Source organism: Plecotus auritus (genome assembly GCF_963455305.1).
Source record: "Plecotus auritus genome assembly, chromosome: 14".
Classification (NCBI taxonomy): Eukaryota; Metazoa; Chordata; class Mammalia; order Chiroptera; family Vespertilionidae; genus Plecotus; species Plecotus auritus.
In genome coordinates this window covers 11,035,686-11,057,779 of record NC_137780.1, presented here as the reverse complement: position 1 = coordinate 11,057,779, position 22,094 = coordinate 11,035,686, and the positions used below count along the sequence as shown (strand labels likewise).

General features: G+C 40.6%; 1 protein-coding gene across 2 annotated transcripts; it reads right to left on the bottom strand.

Moving 5' to 3' along the window:
• Positions 1-306: 306 nt before the first annotated feature.
• Positions 307-1,104, bottom strand: LOC308238798 (mediator of RNA polymerase II transcription subunit 8-like; the record flags this gene model as incomplete). 2 transcript variants are annotated; one of them, XM_080651136.1, is made up of 2 exons in its annotated part: positions 307-371; positions 507-1,104. In XM_080651136.1, the coding sequence occupies 2 exons, from the start codon at positions 1,102-1,104 to the stop codon at positions 307-309; spliced, it is 663 nt and encodes a 220-aa protein (XP_080507262.1). The 2 variants fall into 2 exon arrangements, with proteins under 2 accessions (XP_080507262.1, XP_080507261.1); XM_080651135.1 differs by having other exon boundaries at positions 307-1,104.
• Positions 1,105-22,094: the final 20,990 nt, after the last annotated feature.

Sequence of the window (22,094 nt, the reverse complement as noted above, 5' to 3'; positions counted from 1 at the left end):
GAAACTGTCATTTATTGAATACCAATTATTTCATACACTGTGCTAAGTGTTTTACATTCATTTTCTCATTTAATCCTCACAACCACTTTATGACGTAGGAATTATTACCATTTACAAATAAAAACACAGGCTCAGAAAAATTAGGTCACTTGCCCAAGGTCACACAGTCAGTGGTAAAGCTGGGATTTGTCTGTTGCTGAAAGCCCGTGTCCTTTTATTGTACCCACCTAGGTCAGTTTGGGCAAAAGGCAATTTCACTGCCCAGCTCTACAAAGAGCACCTGGGAGTAGAGGTCGCTGGCCACACTCACCGCTGGTAGGGATGCATTGAAGCTAACCTGATGTTGGTTTTTATTCCGCTTGGCATTTTCCCTGGTTGACCTGCTTGGGCCATTTGCACCCCACTGGGCATTGACTGCTGCTGGCTTGGAGCACCTGTTCTCTGCACCTGCTGTAATCCTGAGGCCCCTGCAAGGATTGTTCCAGTCCCTGGCTGGCCTGGTGCACTGCTGCCTGAAGGTCTCCAATTAGACAGCCCTTTTCCAAAGGCATCAGCTGCCACCAAGGCATTGGTGTCTGCAGGGTTAGAGGTCTGCTTCCTTGGCCGGAGACCTCCACTCTCCGATTCTCGTTCCTCTTTGCTGATTTTCTCCAAAAGGTTTGAGCACATTTCATTTAAGCTCTGGATCTGCTTCTGAGCTACATCAGCACCGATGCGGGCAGCATCTGTTGTTAGTTGCTTCTCTTGCTCTTCAACCTCAGGGTCAGGCGTGGTTCTCAGATGGTCAGGGACTACCTCATGGCTGAAAACAGGTACTCGTCCTTCAGTCTGCCGCGTGAGATCTTCATCACGGTCTGGGGACAACACCAGAGGGATGATGACCTGGTTCCGGAACAGTGGTGTCTTTTCATGCTTCAAGACTTTGTTCAGAGTGTTCAACTGTCCCGAGAGCAAGGCAGAGCTGTCCAGGACAGAGGGCCAAGTCAACCGGTCATACTCATTCTCTAATTTGTAAATGAAACTCCCCAGTGAGTTCTTCAGAGCAGCCACTTGACTCAGCAGCGCATCTAATGATGCTTTAAGCTGCTTCTCCTTCCTCTGCATAGCGGCGGCAGTGTCTGCGGCAAAGACCTCCTCTTCCCAACACAGTGATTCTTAACTTCTTTTAACATCATGACTTCCTTTGAGAAGGTGATGCAAGCTACCCACCCTTTCCCCAGAAAATACACATAAGCAAATCTGCAAAAAAAGTTTATTACAGTTTCAAAAGGTTCACACTAATAGCTTTATGGTATTGAGCAATTTAGTTTTCTCTGAGACTCAGTCTTTTTTTTTATTTACATGTACATCAGTGGTGATAATCATACTCCCCTCAAAAGAAATGGTTTAAGTAAGAAAGTGTATCTACCATGCTCTGAATACTGAGAGCAAAGTAATTACGATAATTACTAGACTTCTCTGCCCCAGTCAGCTCCACATTACGATGGCATATCAGTTACTATGTACTTTCACGTTCTGATAATTCATTACTTCCTTCTGGATTTATTTACTGATATTTCTGAGTCTCTGTTTCCTCTTCTCTAAAATGGTGGTAATGATACTTGTCATTCAGGAAAGTTGTGAGAATTAGAGATCACATATCATAAGTAAATGATAGATAATAAATATGTTCAAAAGTGGTAATAACCATTGACATTTCTGCATTATACCAACATTTTCTTATCCCTTAAGATCTGCTTATTCCTTTTCTTATGCCTTGAATACTTTCCTTGAGCGATCTGGTCATTTAAGTCTCACCCATCCTTTGACATCCAGATCCTCAATGCTCCTCTGATCATTCCATATGAATTTTATCCTTTATGGTTTCCCCATGTTCCTTTCTCCTACACCAGTGGTCGGCAAACTCATTAGTCAACAGAGCCAAATATCAACAGTACAACGATTGAAATTTCTTTTGAGAGCCAATTTTTTTAAACTTAAACTTCTTCTAACGCCACTTCTTCAAAATAGACTCACCCAGGCCATGGTATTTTGTGGAAGAGCCACATTCAAGGGGCCAAAGAGCCGCATGTGGCTTGCAAGCCGCGGTTTGCCGACCACTGTCCTACACTAACCCCTCTAGCAGATGTTTCTTGACTCAGTAATTTAATTTAATGGCATGTATAAGGGTGAGATATAAGAATCATCCATTTCGATTGTCACATAATAGTTTTTACAAAAGATGAGCCAAGGGCATTGTCCACTTTTATATCCATCACAACTTACACTGAGATCAATGAGATAAATCTCCTGGTAAATTTAGTTCCCCAAAAGACTTTATCTCTGGTAATGAAGTTACAAGGATGTTGTCTTTATATTGGAGGTGATGTGGATGGAACCATTGTGGGCTTTGTCAAGCAGATTCAAATCCTGGCTTTGTCATGGCCTAGCCTGGTGAGCTTGGATGATACGTTTCATCTCCCTGCGGCTCATGTTTGCTATTTTGTAAACAGGATGCTATACTTTCTTTAAAAGATTTTATCAAAGATTAAATCAAAATGTACATACGAAGAACTTGACAAATACAAGACAATAAGATATGTTAGTTCCCTGCCTTTGCCCTTTATTTTTTCTTCAAATTCCTTCATATTTTTTTCTTCTTAACTATTTTAATCTTGAAAGCTATGATAGATATTTCTTTTTAGGTAACTGATAATATCTAATCTACATGGTTTTATTCTCTCTCTCTCTTTTTTTTTTTCAAAAGTGACCTTTAGGGATCTAACTTTTAGAATTAAACCAATTTCTAAATAAGTAAAAGTAAAATATATCTTTGTTTATTTAAATGGCTTACTTTTAATTTTTTAGAAAGATGACAGCCAAATAATACATTTAATGTAACTTTTCTGCCTATAAACAAAAATCTAAGAATAAATTGAGAACTATTTTTAGAATAACAGTAGGATTTATTAGGGTTATGTTTGTTTTTTATTGAGGTGAGACCACTTAACATGAGATCTTAACAAATTTGTAAGTGCAAAGTACAGTATCATTAACAACAGGTACCATGTTGTATAAGAGAATTCCAGAAGTTATTCATCTTGTGTAACAAACTTTACATCCTTTGAAGAGACTCCGTTTCCTTCTCCCCACACCCCTGATAAGCACCATTCTATGCTCTGCTTCATGCATTGGACTATTTTAGAAACTTCATATACGTGCAATTATGCATGGTTTGTCCTGCTGTGAGCATGTTTGTTCATTGATGCTTCCTTACCAAAACCATCCCTAGTAAACCAGGATTCACATTGTCTAGGTTAGAATCATGGCATTAGCAGTTAATAAAGGGCAAAGTAACCACCCTGTGCCTTGGATTCCTCATTCATAAGATAAAAAAAATAATAACATCTACCTATTCTGTTTTTGTGAGAATATAGTTCACTTTGAAAAGTGTTTCAGATAAACTTAAATAAACAAGATGTACATTTTAGTAATTTTTAAAAAGAAAATGCCAAACAACACTTCTTCACAATTAGCCCATTGAAATAATATGCATGAAATGAAATTCTGTAACCATTTAGCAAAACACGTCTCTACAAAGAATAGTAGAGACTTTCTAAGGACAGTCTGATCCTGTATTGAGCCAAAACACCAGTCTTGTACTTATCCATACAGGAGACCAGCATGACCGATTTCGCCTGTCTCTACCTAGGCCTCTGTGGTGTGGCTATTGGTATTAAGGGTCAGCCAAGTTCTCAAAACGGCATCGTCACATGAACATGGCCATCAACGAAAACCTCAACTTCAAATCTAAAGTCAGTTCAGTCAAACCTATGACACTAGATATAAGCAGTAAAATCATCTACATTCACTGTGTGGCTGATGGGCACTCCTTTTGACAGATCCCTCTCAGCTTTTCAATCGACTGCCTCTGCATTCTGTCTCGGCTTTGGCGTAAACACTTAGCAAGTGAATATAGTACTTATCTACCTCACCATTCAGACTGAAGATCGTAGTTTGACAATCTGAGGTGAAAGATGTATTCTGAGCGCAAAAAGTCATTACTACGGGATGTGAACATTTTCAAAGATGAACACAATTGTAGGGCCTTAAACTAGTTTCAATTGCTACTCTACTCATGTGAGTGTTTATGTTTCATAAGTATCTTGATCACAGAATATAATTTAAAGTATATATATATATGTATATATCAAGGCCATTGGTGTTCCTTTGCATTACTTCCGAAGCTTCAGATGCAATGTTTATCCAAATTGTTTGTCTTATAAAGGTGAGAGTGACATTTCTAGACTACCAGCTACATTTTTAGAAATGGGCTATCAGATACTCAAGCCCTGGAAGCAGCCAGAACAGAATGCATTCCTCTGGATAATTGGCATATGTATGTCACCTGGGGAGGAAGAGACACTATCTGAAATAGTGTTGACATGTCTTCCCACACAGACCACAAATTTTCACAGGGGAAAACAAATGCATTGTCCGGAGACATTTATCATTTCATGAGAATGGCCTGCTGGCATGGCACAGTGGTTGTGCTGACCTATGAACCAGGAGGTCACTGTTCAATTCCTGGTCAGGGCACATGCCCAGGTTGTGGGCTGGATCCCCAGTGTGGGTTCAATCCCCAGGATGCAGCCAATCAATGATTCTCTCTCATCATTGATGTTTCTATTTCTCTCTCCCTCCCCTTCTTCTCTGAAATCCACCTATACTAATAAAAGTATAACATGCTAATTAGACAGGACAGCCGAACGACCTTCTGGACGAAGCCGTGGCTGCGAGGGCTGAGCCCCTTGCACGAATTTTGTGCATTGGGCCTCTAGTAAAAACATATTTTTAAAAAACTTTCATGAGAATGTATTTTAATATCAAATGGACCCGTTTCTGGAAATCTTAGACAAAGGAGGAAAGACGTCAAGCTTTTTTGGTAACCGATCCCATGGTTCATGTTTAGGAGACTGCATGTTCCAGGAAGTACAGCAGAATAGAAAATAAAGAGTTCAAGTGGAAAGGGCTCTGTTTAGCACGTTGATAAAATGTCTGCCTGTGAGCTAGTTACACAGCGCTGCTCAGATGTAGCCGTGGGAAAACACCCCGCTGGTTTCTATGGGACGCCTTTTCACATCAAGGAAAATAATGAGCATATTAAGAAAGTGCTTTGCAAAGTAGTAGAGAATGTGACAGTTCATCAGAATTTTCTATAAAGCAGCCTTATTTGACATTCATCTTTGTAAAAAAACCAACCATAAAGTTAAATATCATCATGAAATCAATGTTTGGTGCTCGTATGTTAGAGTAGAGACTCCATCACTTTCTCTCATACATACACAAAAAGATAAAATGTTATAACAGAAAATAATCCCCTCATTGAGGGAATTTACCCTGTCTGAGAAAATCTGTTTGCTATATTTTAAAATTATTCCTTTCTCTTTGCCCTTAGAATTACAAGTACCCAAAACTTATTTAGCATTACTTGCTGTTAGTCTGAGATGCTAACTTATAAGCCAAGCTGATTTAAAAGAATAAGTGGAATTAGTAAAAGCTACAACATGGTACTAAGAAAAAAAATACCAAGAACAGAAATTTGGGGACATAAAGTTTAAAATTATGATTTTTGACTAAGAAATGCTGTGTTTAGCATTTTTTTTACCAATTCCATGCAAAATGTGGAACTTAACATACAATCTGAATTGCTTTCATTCATTTATTCAGAAAATAATTATTGAGCACCTTAATTTTTAAATATATTTTTATTGATCTCAGAGAGGAAGGGGGAGGGAAAGAGGGATAGAAACATCAATGATGAGAGAGAATTATTGATTGGCTGCTTCCTGCACACCCTCTATCGGGGATCAAGCCTGCAACCCGGGCATGTGCCCTGACCTGGAATCGAACCATGACCTCTTGGTTCACAGGTCGATGCTCAACCACTGAGCCACACTGGCTGGGCTTGAGCACTTAAATTATTCATTGCATGTACACTTTCATGTGGGGAATCTTTCTCTTATTTCAGTTGTCCTCTGAATCACATTGTATCCTGTTAGCCTTCTAACGTTCAATCTGATGATCATCTGAGAGACGCAGCCTTATAATGACTATTCCTCCAGTCCTTCAGATTTAAAAATATATTCATTTCTAAAGCTCTAACAGAACGGTTCCTTGTAATTAGAACCAAAAACAACAAAAACAAAAAACAGTAAAACTAAAACCATTCTGATCTTGTTTAATTTTGGTGGAGCTTTATTCTACATGACAGGCGAATCACCTCCTTCCCTTTATTTTTGACCAAATGAAAACAAAGGGCAGGTATTACCCATCTGAGTGAGAGTCATTTTACAGCACATTTTTACTCAGAGTAACCCTGATGAATTCTCGGTACTGAATTGATAGATGACCAATTCTTGAGTCAGAGAAGCAGTTCAAAACTAGTTCTTTTACTTGCAAATTGCTCCCTAAATCTCCATTATGATCATCTAGCCTTTCTCTTTCCTTCCCCCTTCTCCTGGAGAAATGAGTTTTGGGGCACATGAAAAATAATGGCGTGCTTTAGCCTGATAAGAAGTTCGCATTTTGGAGGCACAGGTATGATCATGATGGGGACTCGATGAAATAACTCCTACCTGGGTAGATGGCTAGCATGTCTTCTACAGTCTCCTAATGCCACAAGCTGAGCATCCACCAAGACTGGATGCCTCGTGACGCTGACAGTGACCGTGAGCAGTAGAAACGGGAGCAGCTCCAACAGCAGAGGCGCTTTACACACTGCGAGTATGTTAAGATTAAAGATGTAGCTTTATCTCAGTGTGAGGCCAGCGCTAATAACTAGGCCTATGCGAGGAAGGCTTCGAGAATTCTATAATTGAAAGATGCCCAATTGTGCATGGAAGGACCGAACTTCGGAGGAGCACAATTCATCTTAGTCAGTATTTCACTTCAATGACAAAGTTTCAGTAAAGAAGCGAGTGCCTTTACTTTCTCTGTTATCAACGTTGATGTGTTACTGCTTCATGCTAATGATGGCGCATGTAGATAGCTTTCTGGCAGATTCTGATTACAAAATCAGGCAGGCAGAAAAAGTCATTTATGGTTAAAAGAACAGCAAATGTTACAATACTCTGTCTTCAGAAAAACAATAATCATTTCACCTACAGCGAACGTATCCATTGACATGGCACACATTTTCTACAAGTTCATTTTTTATGTTCCTTTTGATTGATTTTTTTTTTTACCACAGCGATGCTTTCTCAGCTATCTTCGTTTACGTTCTATTTTCTGATTATTGAAATCTTGCCTGTTCAAGTAATTATATTGGAACAGTGAATTCACTTTAAAAAATGAGAAATACAACTTCCATAATTGTTTTTTTGCACTTTGAATAGATACCCCAGAGGAAAAGCAATAATAACCTAGGACCTCCTTCATTGTTTCTCACAGTGGGATCCAGCTTTGTATCTGCTTCTCTTTGATTTACTTGGGGGTACGGGGAGGAAATCTGAACTTGAAGCCAATTTAGGCTCCACTTGCAAATCTCCATCAAGAAGAAGTTAAGAGCCTGACAGGTGTGGCTCGGTATTTGAGCGTCGACCTATGAACCAAGAGGTCTCGGTTCCATTCCAGGTCTGGGCACATGCCCAGGTTGTGGCTCAATCCCCAGTGTGGGTTGGGCAGGAGGCAGCCAATCGATGATTCTCTCTCATCACTGATGTTTCTAGTTCTCTTTCCCTCTCTCTTCCTGTCTGAAATCAATAAAAAATATGTATTTTAAAAAAGAAGTTAAAAAATGTCTGTGTTTGTGGCATCACTGAATATCCTTCAATTGTTGAGATTATTCTGAAGCTATTATTTGTCTGACAAATTTACACTTATTATATTTGCATGTCCAGCGTTTGCCAATTTAATAAATATATTTTAAGTTCACTGGGACAGGTCTACTCAAACATACAGGCTGGTGTCCAACATCGCCACATGCATTTCTTGAGCAAAAATAAATGCCTTATTAGCTATTCAAGTGCAGGGTGCGGGCTGGAATCCTGGCGTGACTGTCCTCCTGCCCATCTGTCATCATTATTTTGCCCATTCACATTGGGACCTGCCAGGATAAACCAGAGGCAGGAGCCAGCAAAGGTCTGAATGAGAGACACGGCCTTCAGGACATACATCCAAACTCACTTTCCCCATGTAAAATGTTTTTAACCGAGAGAAAATCAGTGAGAATCATTACTTCGTTGTTGTTGTTTTTTCTTTAAAGGATTCTCCTAATGGTTGTGTTCCAAGAGTAAAAAATGAAAGCAACACAAATTTGCTTGAATTTTTACTTCAGTGGGGTTCATCTCACATAACCAGGTTTATAACTTCTATTTTCAAGTCCCGGATTGCAGTCTACAAAAAATTTTTGTTGTTGTTGTTTCCTGCTGTTCATTGGAAATTATGTCCAAGGACAGCTTGGGTTAGCACTTAGGGATACCCAGTTTAATAAGAGGATGAGTACACGCTGAAACAACTTCGTTAGTACCGGGAGTTCATGTAACAAACGTGAAGACCCATGGGAAAATGAGAAGGTGGTGGGAAGAGCAAAAAACCTAAAGTCTAGGGTTGGAACCAAAGTAGGAGCAAGACGTGAATCCAGGCGCCTCGTTTCAGAGCAGGAAGACAACAACCTAGGAGTAACCCAGGTGAGTTTTTCCTACATGCACTTCCAGGTTGGTGCTTTCAAATGCACAGTGTTAAATAACCTGGCATTAGCACTCCCAGTCAATAGGGTGGTTATCAACCAAATCTACCAAAGCCTTGTAAAATTCCAGAAGCAATGCTGCCCGGGCACTGATTATGATGTTGACTCAACAGCTGGATAATCTGGAGGAAAGTTCTTTCAAGGCACTGTTCCCATTGGCTTGATGCAATCTACGTGACAAACCGATTGCAGAGTATATGCAGAATATAATGATGAAACATCCACTACTTTCCCCCCGTTTTGTACTTTTAAGGCCAATTAAATCGCATTAAACTGTGAGAAAAGCTCTCCAGGAGATGGACAAAATAACAAGGATTCAAGAGGAATGTGCTCCACCTTCAAGAGTCAAAATGATGCCCTAACTGGTTTGGCTCAGTGGATAGAGCATTGGCCTGTGGACTGAAAGGTCCCAGGTTCGATTCCGGTCAAAGGCATGTACCTTGGTTGCGGGCACATCCCCAGTGGGAGGTTTGCAGGAGGCAGCTGATCGATGTTTCTCTCTCATCGATGTTTCTAGCTCTCTATCCCTCTCCCTTTCTCTCTGTAAAATATCAATAAAATATATTTTAAAAAATTAAAAAAAGAGTCAAAAAGATGATTCCACAGAGAAAAGTGATGTCCTTCTTGACATAGTCCATCATGTCCCATTCCTAGGTGTATGCTGGAACACTCAAATCTCCCCTTGGACTTACAGGAAACGTATACCAGGATTGGTTAGTCCCAGCAAGGGAGAGAAACTGGAGACAGAAAGAAAGGTGTTTTCTCTGGTGACCTCTTCCCTTCTGATTTAATGGCCGGCTGGCTCTAATTTCTTCTGCATAGTGTGCTAAAGAGGGTGTTAGGGACTAAATGCTTGTGCCCCCCCCCCAAATTCATACATTAAAAAGCTACCCTCTTCAATGTGATGCTATCAAGAGGTGAGGTCTCTGAGAGATGATTAGGTCTTGAGGGTGGGGTCCTCATGTGTGAATTAGTGCCCTTACAGGAGGCTGAATCCATGAAGAAGGAAGCAGGTTCCCAACAGACACCCAATCTGCTGGCAACTTTATCTTAGACTTTGCAGCCTCCAGAACGGTGAGAAATAAACTCTTGTTGTCTATGAGTCACTCTGTCTATAGTATTCTGTTATAGCAGCCTGAACAGACTAAACCAGTAGATGATTTCCATGTGGGGTCCCAAAGGGTCTGTTTTTGTGTATTTTATCCTATACATTATGAAAACATTATTCTGAAAAGGAGTCCATAGCCTTCTTGAGACTGCCAAAGGGCTCTAAGAGACATCAAAGGCTAAGAAGACAAGTTCTAGGGGCTAGAGAGAACACAGGCTGGATTGGCGAATGCCAGAGACTTGGCTCTGAGGATGTTTACTTGATGCTGAAACAGTAAGACAGACCAATGGAAACGAGCAGTCTGTGGTGTTGGCATGGACAGACACCTGTCACTCAAAACTAACATGGACTGAGGCCCATAACTGAATTCAGTTTGTAACACACTGAAAACAAAACAAAAATAAAACAAAACAAAACAAAACAAAACAAGCAGGTAAACTGATAAACTGCCATCTAGTTTCTAGGGTTACAATTGAATCAAGTCATAAATAATCTCACTGAGGATCTGAACTGTCTGCTTGTAAAGACCCTAAACGAGATTAAATGATCATTTTCACACTCTTGTAGTCATCAAACATGTTAAGTAGAAAAAATTAAGTGTATATATATATATATATATATATATATATATATTACACAACAATTGAAATTCCTGTGTTAGAGACAAATTATAAGAAAGTTTCCTTTGCATAAGTTATGTTGATGGGGTTCATTCACCATTCTGTGCTCTGTGTTTCAAAGTTTATAGGTCTTTCATTTTTTTATTTTATTGCTACTTAAAATTCCATCCCAAGAAACAGTTGGCCACTATTTTAAGAAAGAATCTGTTTATGGTTTGGTTTCTCTCGGGCCACAATACAGGCTTTCACACCTTTAAAAATGCATCATTCTACTTCACTTTCTCAAGAGCTGGAATTCGTCTTTATCTTCCATTGCAGGCACTGGCTTCAGTTTACAAGATGTCTGATGGAAATTCTTTTTCATTTTCAGAACACAAAAGATTCAGACTCGCCGTGTAAGTTTTAAATCCCTGGAAAACTTCACCAAGGTCAACAGTCTTATATAAAAGTGGTATGTCTAGTTTTTTAAGAGTTAAAACAAATCTAAATAAGCTGCACTAAAATAGTGATGAACTAGTTTTATAACCAAAAGCTCTATTGGACCTTACTCAATTAATTATCTTTCTGATGGCTAGAACCTCTTCAGTGTCATGGCCTTAATCCAATATAGTATTTTATATGGATAATAATGAGGAGGGAATAAAACTACACATCTAATCTCTCCTTAGAGGCAATTATGTTGTCAAATTTATAGGCAATGAGAATTTGTTCTGAACGCTGAACACATTATGACATGGATTATAGAGGTTTCTGTCTTTTGGTCTTTTTATTTATTTATTTATTTATTTATTTATTTTTGCCAACTTTCTCAACAAACATTATTTTTACAAGCGGAGTTCCACACCATCAACAAATCACAAAGCCGATCCAGGGGTGTGTTCAGAAACATAAAATTAAAGAGCCAGGGCACCATGATTGATTGCCGAACTCAGAAGAATAAAATATTCTGTCTGTCGGGCTTAAGAGAAATATATGTCTAATATGACAGGGCACAATGTGCAACTAAAGTTAGCAGTCAGCAAAGTTTCCGAGTGTGTGAAATGAGAAACCTGTGAAAATGTGTCTTTTTCCATAAATTAACCTCAAAATATATTTTGCTTCTGTGAATTCTTAGGGCCTCTACTGACATGACCCCTCTACCCCAAGAACCTGGAAATGAGGATGGGCATAGCTTAGCACCCTCTAAACGACGCCTTAGCTCCAGTTTAAGTTCCGTCTGGGTCTTTTTCTAGGATGTCTACCCATGAGAATAGATTATCAATTGAAACAAACAAATTTTCCCATTGAATATGTACCTCTCTTGCCCTAACAGGTTTGGCTCAGTGGATAGAGCGTCAGCCTGCGGACTGAAGGGTCTCAGGTTCGATTCCGGTCAAGGGCATGTACCTTGGTTGTGGGCACATCCCCATTAGGGGGTGTGTAAGAGGCAGCTGATCAATGTTTCTCTCTCATTGATGTTTCTAACTCTCTATCGCTCCCTCTTCCACTCTGTTAAAAAAAAAAAAAATTAAAAAAAAAAAGAATATGTACCTCTCACCCTTCCTGCCTTTGGGGAGGTGGATGAAATCAGCCCTTATCTGTTCTTCCGAGTCTCCAACCAAAGGGTCTAATTTCTCTAACTTTGGATGCAATCACAGACCTCTGGCTGCAGCCATTTGTTTCCGAGAGAAAGAGGAAATTATTTTTACTACACGTCAAAGAGGTGAGCCACCCACAGAGCGACTCCCATGTAGCGCAGTCCCAGCCAGACATCAGAAGGGCTGCCTCTTTGCCTGTGTGGTTATCTGGGGCCTGTGCTGCGGGCGATTTGAGATGCTCTATTGCTGCCCTGAGTTCTGACTGGCCTTTGATGAAAAGCATCTTTGTTCAGCTGCATTACTTTCCCATTATCTTTCGGTGAGGCGTCAGAGTCAAGGTCCAAGCAAAACAGCAAGACGATCCCAAGTCCTTAGGTATCCCAGCATTTAAAGACCTGCAACTGTCTCCCTCAGCAACAGCCCCTCACCAGCAGGCTCCAGGTAGGAGCCGGGCTTCTCTTTAGATCTAGAGACAGATGCTAATGCTGACTTCTGTTGGGCATTCTTTATCCTGCACATCACTCGCGGCGACCTGTGGACAACGGTCTTTAAAGCTGGTACACTAGTCACTGTCCCACAATCATTACCTCCACATCTCTTTCAGTTGCCTCTTCAAATACGGCCTCCCCAGTTGTGACCATCACTGATGCCAAGCCTTGGACAAGGTTGCAGGCAGCAAATTTGGGGGCTTGTCACCATGGTGATGCTATGATGTTACACAGCTTACTTTACAACTCCAGTTGGAAATGGTATAGATAGATAGCAAGAGAGAAAGCACTTTGAGAAGAATGAAGGAATTTTGTTAACTTTATGTTCAGATGAGCCCCCTCAAACACACACAACTGTCCCGAGGGGGAAATTTCATCATCGCTCCACTGAACAAGCTTTATTTATTTATTTTTTAAAGGAATGCGTTTACTTTAGTATTTTTTGTTGTTGTTGTTAATCCTCACCTGAGGATATTTTTCCTTTGATTTCCAGAAAGAGTGGAAGGGAGGGGGAGAGACAGAGAGAAACATAGATGTGAGACACATCAACTGGTTGCACCCTGAGCCTGCAACTGAGGTAGGTGCCTTTGACCAAAGTCAAACCCGGACCCTTCAGTTCACGGGCGGACAATCTAGGGCTGATCGAACTTTAAACCAATGTCTCTCCTTCTGGGTATCCCAAAATTCATCAAGGTCAACATACTGCAAACACAACTCATCTTTCCACCTCCCCCCCCCACCCAATAACCTGATGCTTTTCCTGCATTCCCACGTCATTCTAACTAATGGTGAAGTATGGTAGCAATCATCTCAGGTAGAAACTGCTGTTTGGCTTCTGTACTTACTTGTTTGCTAAAACAATAGAAAGTTATTCTGATTTTCTGAACTTATGTATGCTATCCCAATACTCCATTGATGGTGGTTTGAATATCCCATTGATTGTGATCTCCCTGGTTACTGAAGCACATTCTTCTGGGAACCAGGACAGCTCAATTATCCCAAATTGTCTCAGTAGCTACAAATAACTGAGTTTCGGTTGACTCAGTGGTCCCGGAATCAGAACAGACCCTAAATTGCCTTGGTAATAACAGATAATGCATTCCGGTTGACTCAGTGGTCCCGGAATCTGGACAGCACAATTATTCTAAATTGCCCTGGTGGTCCCAGATAATGTGTTTCTGTTGATTCAGTGATTCGTAGATACTTTAGATAACTAACTTGTTCAATGTCGCTTCTGTAAAAATGCTTTTCGCGAAACAGGTTCCTCATTCCAGACCCAAAGATGTAATCGATACCTTTGTGATGATATTCTGCATAGAAGCCAGATGTGGCGAGCTGTTCGGGGCTGTGAGGTCTGGAGCGCTTTAGCCCCTCGTATGCCGCCGGCTTTTCATAAATGACTCCATAATTCGATTTCTTGAGGCGTCCTTTGTAAGATGGGGGTGCACTACAACAATGGAGCCACAGGTCACCTGGACCAGGGACTGGGAGTTATTACCAATCCTATCGTCCTTACCACTTCCACGCAATTACTCACTGGTGAGCTCAGCCAGCCAATCCACAAAGATTGGGAGACTGTCCGCTCAGGAGCTTAAATTTACTTTCATTTCACTTTATTAAACCAGCAATGAACAGTGCAAAGGTTACACACAATTCAATACCGGTGTCTCTTCCTTATACACAGAGTCGCCCCGCACAGAAACCAGAGTACGTAAAGGAGGTTAGTGATGTCAGCAGGTCCATTTGCTCCTCTGTACATTTTTTAAAAATATGTTTTTATTGATTTCAGAGAGGAAGGGAGAGGGAGAGAGAGAGATAGAAACATCAATGATGAGAGAGAATCATTGATCAGCTGCCTTCTGCACACCCCCACACTGGGGATCAAGCCCACAACCCGGGCATGTGCCCTGACCAGGAATCAAATCATGACCTCCTGGTTCATAGGTCAATATTCAACCACTGAGCCACACCGGCCAGGCTCATCTGTTCATTTTTAATGAGCTCGCACACTGGCCAGACCTACTGACATATAATAGCCCAGTAGAAACCAACTCTAACCCAAATCCCTTCTTTAATTGAAACCCATTTATTCTTCTTTTAATCTCAAGAGAAAAAGGAAATATCTGATAATCTCCTTTCTTTTAATAAAACAGCCACACTTTTGAAAAATTGTAATTCATTGAGTGTCTCATACAATAGCAAAAAAAAAAAAAAAGAAAGAAAGAAAAAGAAACGTCACTATGCCTACATTGGGCAGCCTCTTATTATTTATGTATTCTTTCTTTATTGGATTTCTACACCATCTTTCCCCTGAGGAGCTCAAGGTTCTATGTGACAACTTTTAAGCAGCAAATATTATTTCAGCATAATGAGCCCGCCTTGTCTCCTACAGAAAGAAGGCAGAATATCATGTGCTTAACCAGAAGATGATCATTCATCCTCGGCAAGCCACGCCCACTTGATAAATACAAAACACCCAAAGAGGGTCATTGCCGCCAGGAACAGGGGCAGGACCAGGAGCTGAGCCAGAGTGGAGGGTTTTCCCCGAAAGGCATCCGTTTGTTGTTCCACTTATTCATGCATTCATTGATTGATTCTTGTAAGTGCCCTGACTAGGGATTGAACCCGCAACCTTGGCGTATTGGGACGACGCTCTAACGGACTGAACTACCCGGCCAGGGCCCCTTGTTGTTCATCTTGAATCACCATCACAGCCGGGAACATTGCAGATACCAGCACAAGACTGATGAATGAGAGAAACAGGCTTGGCACAGAGCACATACTCCATAAATCTTTAATTAGATAGATAGGAATGTAAACAAATGTGAGGGCCCACGAGTAATTGGAAAGAACTCCATTGAATGTGTCCCTAGAGTTCTTCTGTAGGGACCGTTGCTTATACAGCAGAGAACAGTGAGTGGCAGCGGGTTTATTAATGATTGAAAACTGGTTAATGAATTATGACTGCTTAGCATAACAGAGAGGTGAGGAAATTGGAAGAGGGCCCGGTTGATCAGCAGAGTGGTTTAAATGCTAGCAAATAGAACTTAGGAGGAGAAGCTAAGTGATTCAGCCTAGAGAAGAGCCGGGAAGGATATTATAGCAGGTGAAGGCCAGCTGTGCTTCATTTTTAAAAAATGTATATTTTTTAATTTTTATTGATTCAGAGAAGAAGGGAGAGAAGTAGAGAAACAGAAATATCAATGATGGGAGAGAATCATCAATCCTGCCTCCTACACACTCCACACTGGGGATCGAGCCTGCAACCCGGGCATGTGCCCTGATCAGGAGTCGAACCGTGACCTCCTGGTTCCTGGGTCGATGCTCAACCACTGAGCCATGCTGGCTCGGCTGTTCTTCATTTGTAAAGACTAACCCATGTAGTGAAATGCAGGAGGTGACGTGTTAAACTCTCTGAGGGACTGAGCATTTGGAAACATACATTTGTGTTATGGGAAACTCTCAAATTTAAAGGATACTAGAAAATCACAGTTGAAAACAAATCACAGTGAAAATACCTATTGTTAGGTATTTGGAAATGTATATGTGGGTTTAAATTAAATCTAATATTAGTCAAAATATAAAATACGCAAACAGATCTGAATGCCTTAGTTATATATGTAGTCCTCACTTAGTAAGTTTATTGTAAACTCAATATACCCAAGGTTATTCTTCAAATTCAGTGAAATATTAATTCAGATATCACCTATCACTGTTGTTGTTGTTTTTCAGGAAATAAACTAATCTAGAACTTTATGGGTGAAGAAATATGCAAAATAATTAATGCCATAAAGTTTTACATAATCTTGATTCAGTAGTGAAAGTACTAGCATTGGATGACTGGGAAGAATCATTTTAACTTTCGTTTTGTATTACGTAATGTACTTCACAACTCATGTCAATGATACCACATTATGAATGCACAAAACCAATTGTAACTTCAAAATATATCATTTTATGAATCTCAAAGTAAAGAATTACTTTGCAATTTAGAAAACAATTTTCAGACAATTCTGAAGCTATATCTTTAGTGAATATTTTAGAGTCGACCAGACCTACTAGAAATATAGGTTTTAATTTTACTCAAAGGATGCACATTTGCCTTAGTCCTTTTTTTCACAGGACTGCCTGTCCTCACTGATGATTCCGAGTTTGCCTGTAGAATGAAATCATATTTTGTGAGATGTGATAGATCCTCCCTTCCCCCAACTGGTGGGTGGAGTATGACATAACCTGCGTCTGCACTGGGACATCCCTGAGCCATTCAACCACCAATCAGCACGTGCTGAGTGCCCCGGGCCCCACCCCTTCCCGTTCCTCCCTGAGCCCCACCTTTCCTGTTCCTCCCCTCAAAAGGCGTGTTCACCACTGCACGTGTTGCTGTCTCCCCAGTCTGCGAGGCAGTCCGGCTGGGTCCTCCTTCTCTTCCTCCTCCTCCTCTAATCCTGGTTTTTCTACCCTCTGACGTAATGAATCTCGCTGGTTAGTGCAGAATAAACTTCCTCTTTAACATGCCTTGGTCTCCGACTCCCATTTCCTGCACCTCAAACCTTACAAGATGTTTTCTGAAAATAGTTACTCCTGTACATTGAGTGTGTACTAAATACAAACATTAGATGTGTATCATTTCTATTTCTCACACTATTCCTTTTGTAAGCCCTAAACAATGATTTTCTAGGTAAAGAAACTTGTCTTAAATGATACCATGGTTGGGTGGCATTGTTGGAATTTGGCTGAAGATGCAGGTCCCTAGAACATATGCCGACCACCTTTCCATGTGTTCATGCCAAATATGAACTACGCATATGAGTCACAGAGATCTGGGAAACTAAATAATATAGTCTATAAACCAGGGATTCAAATATTAAGAAAAATATGCACAGAGCTGGGATGGCATAGTGGTTAAGACTGAGCTTTGAAGTCAGATGGCTTGGGTTCAAATACTGACTCCAAAGGTTTGCCCTCCATGAATTAGGTTCACCTTCCCCCTCTGTAAAATGGATTTGATGGGACTAATATCTACATATGAAAGCTGTTTTCAGGATGAAGTGAAATCCTGAATGTAAATTACTAATCACAGTGCCCCGTATACAGTAGGTGCTCAATCACTGTCACTGGGGATGCTAAGTTACACATCTGATGCAGGCACAGAAAGCCCAATCTCCCTCCTTGCGCAGCAAAACAGTAAGATTCTGAGCCTTAAACTGGGACATATGCCTTTAATATGTTATTTTAGTATTTCCTTTCTCTTGTCATTCTCAAGCTTTCATTCCAATTTTGTGATTGGAAGGAAAGACAGTAAAATGTTTGCAGAATCCTGCATCTTTCCCAAGTATTTTAATTTGGGATGTTAACTCTCTGTGGGAGGCCGCTCTTTAAAAACAGATTTTTCAGGAAAGCATATCTTTTAAATCAAGTTGCTTACATTTCAAATGCAGTATGGTAAACATCAAATGTCTTCTCATTATTCCACAGCCTTAGGTTTCATAACTTCAGATTCTTTGAAAGAATGTTGTTTTTCTCTGCCTAGCTGCCGAGATGGTCTTAACAGACACATGAGCACCATCTTTTGGCGAAAATGAGTTATGGATTTAATTTTATTTTCATAATGGCTACCTCTCAATTACTATTATGTGTGTGGCCTTTCTAAAAATGACATTGAAAACGGAGACGAAGCCTGGCTCCTGTAAGTCAGTGGTTGAGCATCAAAGCATGAATTCCCAGTCAGGGCACATGCCCAGGTTGCAGGCTCCATCCCCAGTAGTAGGCGTGCAGGAGGCAGCCTGATCAATGATTCTCTGTCATCACTGATGTTTCTATCTCTCTTTCCCTCTCCCTTCCTCTCTGAAATCAATAAGAATATATATATTTTTTAAAAGAAAATGGAAAAGAAAAACAGCAAGTTAAAGAGAGAACAAAAAAAGAGCAAATTTCAAGAGGAAGTTTTCACCATATAATCAAATGCTGCTGATGAAGCCTGAAAATGATCCCCTGTTGAGTTGTAGCTAAAAAGTTACCCAGCCTCGGGTTGGGGTCGGCGTGCTTTGGGTGTCCAAGAAGAGGAAGGCTACCAGAAATGGGGAAGAAGCCCAGGAGAGGAGGGTGAGGGCAAACGAAAAGCAGCCTCACGTGGAAACGTGGCCAACATCAACCCTGGATCTTGTAACGATCCTAAGAACAGGTGAGCTTCATTTTCCCGCTTCTTCAGACATGACTGACACATAACAGTGTGTAAGTTTAAGATCTGTAACACAACGATTTAAGATATATATGTATATTGTGAAATGGTAACCACAGTAAGGTTAACAAGGCTACCATCTCACATAGTTACAATTTTGTGTGTGTGTGGTGAGAAGATTTAAGATCTGCTCTCTCAGCAACTTTCAAACATGCATACAATACACTGTCTCCATGTTGTATATCACCTCCCCAGAACTTATCACGTCATAACTGGAAGTTGGTATCTTTTTACCACCTTTACCCAATGAGGTATCACCTCAGTTCATTTTTTTGTGGTATTTTTTTTTTGGTTTTTTTTTTTTTTTTTTTTGTATCTTTTTATGTCATCCTTCTCACTGAAAACAAATGGGACTTCATATGCTGGTGACTATTAGTGTCTAAATGTCTTCGAGTCACTTTTGTTTGATCTCTCTTCAAAATTATGAATTGTTCTGTCTGGGGCCCTGGCTGGGAAGTCCAGTTGGTTAGAGCATTATCCTGAGACGCCAAGGTTGTGGGTTTGATCCCTGGTCAGGGCACACACAAGACTCAACCAATGAATGCATAGATAAGTGGAACAACACATTGATATCTCTCTCTCTCTCTCTCTCTCTCTCTCTCTCAAATCAATCAAAACACACACACACACACACACACGCACGCACACACACACACACACACAACAAAGCTCTGGTGTTTGGCATCCCCTCCTCTTTAAACTACCCCAAACCTGCCTATCTAAGATTTGCTCAAATTCTTTCTCCTCCTAAATTCTGTCCTGGCTGATCCAGTCCACCTTCTCCCAATAATCCTTATCGGTCCCTCTCAGTCCTTGGCATATTGCTATGTGAGCAAGTGTTCTGCAAGTATCCATTGAGTAAATTATATTTTTCAATCACTAAGGCAATTTAGTACTGAAGGAGCAGGAAAACCATATACTCTGAATCTCTTAGAAAAACCAATATGTTTCAAGCACTTAAAAGAGGAAAATACAGACCCCGTAAATAACTGAGGAATGCAAAGGATGACACTTGTCAGAAACTACATTGGAAGCAAAGTCAAAGGATACAGGGTCCAAAAAGAAGACTGGGTGCACCATCACTTTAAACAAGGCATTTAAACATAAGAGGACTTCCTGTCGTTTCTTTAAAAGGAAAAGTGGATCATTTGTTGAAGGCAAAGATGATTCAACTTGCCTGCAACAACATGCGGAGGATTAGAGAACAGCATCGCGCTCCCCAGACACCGAGGTGACAAGAGACACTGAATAAAAGGAAAATCGAGATGTGAGATACAAGCGGGTTCGCAACACAGACAAAGAGTAAATGAAAAAGAAAGCAGGAAACCAAGCAGAGGCGAAAACAAATCATTTACGGAAGGGCGAGACAGAAAATAAGGACAATTGTATAAAGAAGGAAAACGCCCGTTTGTCTCGAGAGGGTAAAGAATCAAAGCAGACTTTCCTGGCGGCAGACTCAAAGGAACTGTCTGAAATCCAGTGAACTTTCTGGGACAAAAGAATAAGAATATTATTGACAGATGCAGGGTGGAGGTGGAGAGAAAAGGAAAGTAGCCGAGACACAGGAAGGGGAACACAGGAAGGGGATTAAAGATGACCTTGGAGTTAGACTCAAAGGTAAAGGCTCCCATCTGTAGGGAGAAACACAGTGTGTGTGTGTGTGTGTGTGTGTGTGTGTGTGTGTGTGTGTGTGTGTGTGTGTGCTGCCCCAAATGAGAAAGCTTAGTTCCTATGAAGCCCACATCCAAGGACATCCTTTGCATATGGAGCCAGGAGAGATCGCAGGCCATGCAATGCAGATGAGACAGGAACTTGAACCTGCAGGGGAGTCACAGAGGCCTCACAATGCAGTGGACTCAAAGACAGTGAGAAGACACACACTCCAGAGGCAGAGAAACGGCGATCAAGGCCCTGGCTGGTTTGGCTCAGTGGATAGAGCGTCGGCCTGCGGACTGAAAGGTCCCAGGTTCGATTCCGGACAAGGGCATGTACCTTGGTTGAGGGCACATCCACAGAAGGGGGTGTGCAGGAGGCAGTTGATCGATGTTTCTAACTCTCTATCCCTCTTCCTTCCTCTCTGTAAAAAATCAATAAAATATATTTTTTTAAAATAAAATAAACAAACATATTTTTATTGATTTCAGAGAGGAAGAGAGAGAGAGAAACATCAATGATGAGAGAGAATCATGGATGGGCTGCCTTCTGCATGCCCCCTATTAGGGATTGAGCCAGCAACCCAGGCATGTGCCCTGACCAGGAATTGAACCCTGGCCTCCTGGGTCATAGGTCAATGCTCAACCACTGAGCCATGCCAGCGGGCAGCATAAGCCTTCCCTTCTGGACTGTGAATATTTTTATGTGAACTTTTTGTAAAATGCTATGTATTGTCAGCTTATAGCATTTGTTGTTGCATCGATATAGCACAGATTAATTGAATAAAATAATCTGGAGTAATGGGCATGCACTAAAAATGCAAAGGAATAAAAATACAGAGAACAGATATTTTTTAAAAATTAAATGATAGAAGCTATTGTATCCTGAGATTTAAAAAAAAATAGCAAAATGCAATAATTACCTAATAAATCTATTGTGCCAAAATAGTAATCCATTTATATTTTGACGATGAGTCAAAAAAGTATCTAAAAATTATGCCCCGAAAGCAGGAACACTGTGTGTGAGAAAATGATAGCTAAATACATTTAGGTTCAGTGCAATATAATATCTCTGTGTTATGGAAGAAAAAACAGTGATATACTGCCAAGATAATAGAGAATAGCGAAGTGATTACTGACATCTTGAATGGGAGAATATAATGCATTCTGCCTACTGTTCCAAATGAAAAAGAATTTTTCTAAGGCAGCAGAAGAAATGAAATGCTTAGAAATTCTTAACCCACAAGGGCAACCACAGATTCATATTTTACATTATGTCTACGGTTTGGGACTCTTACATATATTATTATTATTATATCGAAGGGATGATAAACTTTATTTAGCACAAAAAGAGAAATGGCAAGTCATCTGCTGTGCGAGGGAAAAAGACCATACGTCTTGGGACAAGAAGAAGCCAAAGTGATAGTTTCAAACACTGAGAACAGAAAAGAATTTTTCTGAACTGGAATGGGCTTACTGGAGAATCCTCTGCTGAAAGATAAAGGGAAGAATTTGCCTGTGGGGCCGTAACACTAATACAAGCATTGCTATGGCCTCATAGAGGGAAGGGTGAGCTACTGGGGAGTCAGAGTCCACGAAGGATGGTCAGGAAGAAAGAACGGACAATCTACCCTGAAACAGACCCGAGAGAGAGAAACAGAGAGAGTAGAGAAGTTCTGCCCT